At 38.1% G+C, this 5,668-nt stretch overlaps 1 protein-coding gene and 1 pseudogene across 2 annotated transcripts in view; both read right to left on the reverse strand.

Moving 5' to 3' along the window:
* Window positions 1-399: 399 nt before the first annotated feature.
* Window positions 400-5,668, reverse strand: part of LOC101653259 (aldo-keto reductase family 1 member C1-like) — a 25,359-nt gene continuing 20,090 nt past the window's right edge. For both annotated transcript variants that reach the window (XM_045295887.1, XM_013006662.3), the window contains exons 8-9: window positions 4,008-4,090; window positions 400-645 (exon numbers count right to left, since the gene is read on the reverse strand). In XM_045295887.1, the coding sequence (XP_045151822.1) occupies window positions 603-645; window positions 4,008-4,090 (126 nt within the window). In that variant the 3' untranslated portion in view covers window positions 400-602. The remainder of the gene's footprint in view (window positions 646-4,007; window positions 4,091-5,668) is intronic.
* LOC123522366 lies at window positions 652-3,984 on the reverse strand (annotated as a pseudogene).

The following is a 5,668-nucleotide window of genomic DNA, read 5'->3' on the forward strand; positions in this document are numbered from 1 at the left end:
CTAACCTCCAAATTGGCTGGTTCCCCTTCCGCTCTATGGTCAGCCTTGCCACAGTGATCTCTTGTTCCCCAGTTCCTGAAGCTCTGATCATCTGTTAAATGAGTGCGAATCTTTGTGTGTTTGTCTTCTTTTCAGTGTGTGCCTCATCTTCCCAACTATGTGCAATAAGCTTTCCTGAATCTCAAAAGCTCACTAAGGGAATCACTGACGAATAGATCCCTGCCAGTTAATACTTTGCTAGAAGCTGAAAATTCCTCTCTCAGTCCCATTCCAGGAATACCTATAAAGTTGTTTAGAGCTTTCTCCCGCTATTTCCAAAATTCGATGCCCAGGTTTTCTGCCTAAATGAAACAGGAAGCAAAATACACAAATAACAGAGACCAGAGTGGATAAGCATAGTTAGGGGGGAAAACTTTATTATCTTTTCCCAAGTGATAAGAAATTAGAGCCTTCCCAGGGGGACTGATGTGGTTATGTGTGAGTTGCCAAGCCACGTGGATTAAATCAGAGGTGTTGTCTCTAACCACCAACCTCTGAGATACTTTCCGTAGTCTATCCACATGCAGGGACTTGTGGAAGAAGTTATCACAGAGGCCTCCTTCTTAATACTCCTCAGAAAATGGGTAATTTGGGTGGTCCATAGCACTAGAATGAGAAAGCACAACACAGGATGCAGACTCAAAGACTACTAACCCAACAGAGGTTTCTGTGAAATGAGCACGAGGTTGAAAGTCAAATATTTTATTTCCTAGATGCTTGAAAAGTCTGCCTTTCTCACTTTAATTAGCATGATTTTATAATAAATATTTTTGGAACATAATAAATAGTTAAGATTATATTTCCATGCCTGGAATTTAACACAGAGAGATGCATAGGTCCAGAGGTACAAATATATTCCCCCCCCTTTAGCTAAATCTGTCAACCAAGAACTATCCTGTTAATTTTTTTTGACTTCTCAATGAAAGGAGAATCCAATTCTGTGTTGTTTTAAGCAAGGATAAATCTAACTTCATGATCAGTATATAATTTTATTAATTAATTAATTTATTAGTTAAAATTAATTAAGAATATTAGTAAGTATTTTAGAGTGATACAGGCTGATAGCAATTTCACTCTACTAATTTATTCATTTCCTAGTAACTGCCTACCACATGCTATCTATTACTTTATTCAGAAATTGGTATTGTGCTCACTTCAGCAGCACATATACTAAAATAGAAATTATTATAATACATATATGCAACATGATATCATCTCTAAGGAGTCTACAATAAGAGGGGCCCCACTACATAACAGCAATGCAAAGTATAAAGTGATAGAATATGGTTAATGAGAAATTAATATTTAATAGAAGAATTACTGAAAACACCACACCCTCTCTGTTTGCATGCTTTCTCTATTATTTTCCTCACTTTCTCTATACTAACACAATTCATTACCAATGATAATAATACACTTGCCCATTTTTGAATACTAATACAGTATCATTGTGTGAATTCATTTTCAGCCCATTTTTGAATACTAATACAGTATCATTGTGTGAATCCATTTTCATACATGATCACAATATTTCTATTATGAATTAAGATCCCCACAGCAGAAGAAATACACTTCCTAATGTTCTTTCATTGACAGTGAGTGCCCTCTCTGAGTCCTAGAATCTTATAGTATGAAGGAATACTAAAGATTTTTTTTATCGGTTGCCTATTGTCTCCAACATTGAAGATTTTCCTCCATTCTCTTTCTTTGGTTCATCTTTCTTCTCTTAACTTTCTTTATCCTTTGCATTGAGAGCTCCATATTTCAGAAAGTAAAACCATGGATTGAACGCTCACAAAGGCCATTCTTTCAAGGAGTCGAGTTTACTTTCCTGAACAAACATGGGATGGAAAGGAAGGCCGGGTTTGAAAACTATCACTCACTGCCACCCAGTTGCTTCAGGCACATACTGACCCTATACACGGATTTTCAGACTGTAAGTCTTTATCGGAGCACACAGCCTTATCTTTCTCCCAAAGGGTGGATGGTGGACTTGAATCTCTGACCTTGCAGTTAACAGCACAACACTGCACGCATTGAGACCTAAAGTTTACAAGATCTAGTGAAGAGGATGGAAATCTCTGGCTTGGACAAGAAGACTGATGGAATTGGTTTGGATTGAGCAGGTTTGAGGAACTGAGCAGGTTTAGGGGAAGAAAATGACAAAGACAATTTTGGAAGCATTTCATTAAGTGACTGTGATAGTTAAGGTGTTCAGTCCACTTGTCTGGGCCAGGATTCTCAGAAGTTATCAGGTAAGACATAGTAATTGGACTTCGGTTGTTGGCAGTGGGTTTAGTTTTGCTTCTTAGTTTAACCTCCCATGAAGAGATTCAATATAATGTAATCACTTCCATTGCTGAGATCTGCTACAAGGAGTGAGCCCATTGAAAGGAAGATGCTTTGGGGGTGTGGTGGGCTTCCAATATATGTGCACACTGTGGAAAGGCTTGCTTGTTTTTCACTGGGTGTGGTTCCTTCATCTGGCCCATAACCTGACCTCCATTCTTTTTTTTTCTCCAGAAAAATTTAACAGTTTTATTTCTAATTATTACAAAGTTGAACTGCGGAAATGTGTTCACTGAAACATTTTGACTTGCATTAATGCTTCATGTTCCTGCATTAGGTTAAAAATTCACAAGCATTTGAAAATGGAAAAATTGAGCACACCTGATTTCAGTCCCTTATTTTCCATTCACAATCATATACTTAGTTACCTTCTGACACCGTGGGAAAAGCCACATTCCTATCATTCAGAGCTACCAGTAACAGGAAGAAGAGAATCTTAGAATGAAATGTTTCCCATCAAAGTTCATCCTTAAGCATGTTCTCCACATATGTGACGTGATTGCTGGATATCTTTTGGCATAATTGTTACACGTTTGGCATGAATAACATACAGGTTGGTGTCTTATAAAACGCCAACTGGTAGGCCTCACTTGCTTCCTGCAACACAGTGATAACTGCGCTTTGAAGACCTGAGCAGTTTCTCGCTCCAAATCCTGGAAGGGAAGTTTGCAAAACAGAATTTGGGCGGACTTCTGATAAGGTTTAATTTCATGAAGTGCCACAGGACCAGCCCTGTAGTGATGGGGTTTCTTCACCCCTTAAGTAGAAAGTACATTCTTGTTAGTGGCTTTTGTAACCAGCTGCTTCCTGCATGTTTTACCACTCATGGATTTGCAGGCAGTCTGCTTTGCAGAAGCCATGGCAGCAACGCCTCCTCACTTACCCCCCTTCTCCTTTAGCTGGAGCTCCACGAGCCAGAGGCAGCACTGGCGTTACACAGTAATGCTGGCTCAGGCAGCAGCCCACACAATTCTTATCTCCATTTTTGGACTTGAGACAGTGACTTGCCATTTTGCCTGCTGATCCTAGGAGTTGTCAGCAGCCTGCCATCTTACCTGCTGACTTCAGATTCATTCAACTCTGCAGCCAGAAACCTGTCACCTTATCTGTGATGTCATCAGCTCCTGTAGCTACATGAGTTAGGAGAAACCTCCAGCCTGACATCTGACCCACAGACTTGGGACTTGCCTGCATCTACAACTGTGTGTGCCATTCTTTTGACATGAATCTCTCTGTATGTATACATGTATACACTTCACTGGTTTTGATTCTCTTGAAAGCCCAGTCTATGCAGCATCTGTAATATTCCCAATATATTCCCACTAATTTGTAGTAGAGATGGAAGATGCAAATGCACCAATAATATCGTTTTCTCCTAGACAGTTTATGGAAATGAGAACGGAGTGTATTTGAATATCCAGGCTAACGCAGAGCCCCTCTCACTCTTTTCCTTATTCAGCAAGTAGCTTTGAGGTGAACTTACTTGAGAGTTTTGGGTAAGCTCCTATCTCATTACTTCCTAAAATTGGATACTGTCTTCCTGATATTGAGGTAACAACTCTCCTACTTTCTTCATCTGAAAATGCATCAAAGCAAATATCTTTACCAAAGATACTTACAATGAAATGGTAGTATAGCGAAAGTTTTTGTTTAGGCCATCTAAGACTTTCATGTCCTCTGAAGTCAACTGGAATTCAAACACCTATGAAGAGAGAGAAAATCATTTAAGATTATTTTTAGATTATATAATTTCCAATCTTGGAAAATCCAAACAGAATAATTAGTATAAACAAAATATGTCTGGGGCCAAAAATCAATGAAGAGCAACAGCAAAAATCAAGATTGTTCACACTAACAAACACCAGTTTGAAACTAAAAAAGAAAGAAATGCTCCATTTATACTAGCAACAATTAGATATATTGCCTTGGAGTAAAATTAACAGAAAATATTGTTATTTCTGAAGAAGGTTCTAAAATACTTATATAAAAAGAATTCAACAGATTGTATAAATATCTTGTTCTTATAGAAAAAGAAAGCACTCAGTATTATAATAATTTCATTTATTGTACATTAATCATTACTTTTTGTTGATTTTTAAAATTGTGATCATTTTTGAGACTGAAAAGGGAGCTCTAAGCCAGATAAAGCATTGATAGTCCTGGGACAGGCGTACACTGGAACACTTCCAAGCAAATCAAGACCTATGGCTCTTCTACTCTTGAACCATTTGTCAAATTCTATGATTTGGCTTCATTGTTTTAATTTTGTTTAGTTTTAGCAGATTGATGGTAATGTTCAAAGAAGAAGAGACAAAGTTAGAGTGTTTTCCAAGTGGGAAATTCAATCAGATTGAAATAAGTCAATCACAAAAGGACAAATTTTGTAGGGTTACACCCTATGTTTGCACTCTGAAACACATATTTTACCTTTAAGCTTGAACTATGCCAATGGACTATAAAGCAATTTTAGTGTTTCAGATATTCACCTTGAGCAGAAAAATGATGAAAATCACTACTGAGATTTGGATTTACAAGTGTACCCTAAGTGGGATCTGAAAAATCAAAGATTCTTAAGCTTTGAAATTCATCTAGCATGAACCTGCACTGGTAGTGTGATGGTTAAGGTTGTATGTCACTTTGGCTAAGCCACAATTCTCAGTGGATAACAGATAGTATGTGATCACCCTCCATTTTGTGATCTGATGTGAGCAACCAATCATTTGAAAAGGGAGTGCGGGCTGTATTCAATATCCATCCTATCCTGCCTTATTGACCTAGTGAGGTTCCCAAGACAAAGTTATTATACAAACTTATTGTTATGCAAAGATGGAGGACCACCTGTCAGATGACAAATGGATCAATACATAGCACCCAAACCACTGAGATTACTGGCTGCACAATGTCAATACACGTAACCGTAACCATCACAGCCAATGTTACTCTCGTTTGACATTTTAGTATTTGTTGCTGCCAGGCGCATGTTGCTAATGCATAAACTAGTTGGCTGATTTTTTTGCTGTTGTTATAAATGCAAAATATCAGATAATAATGTAGTTGATAATTGAGGATTAGGTGTATATAGATGTTCTGGCAAAGCTCACTTTCTCTTAATTCTGCATTTGATCCCACATTCATGTTGTCATCCTCTGACCTCTGGTTCTTGGGAAGTGTTCCAGAGCCTGCTGACTGACTTCTAGATTTTAGGTTAGCCAATCCCTGCTACCATGTGAGTAAGGAGAAGCTTAAAGCTTTCCACTGACCCACAGATTTGGAACTTGTC

This window comes from Echinops telfairi, unplaced genomic scaffold (genome assembly GCF_000313985.2).
Source record: "Echinops telfairi isolate 266 unplaced genomic scaffold, ASM31398v2 ScPeMD7_6273;HRSCAF=7185, whole genome shotgun sequence".
NCBI lineage: Eukaryota > Metazoa > Chordata > Mammalia > Afrosoricida > Tenrecidae > Echinops > Echinops telfairi.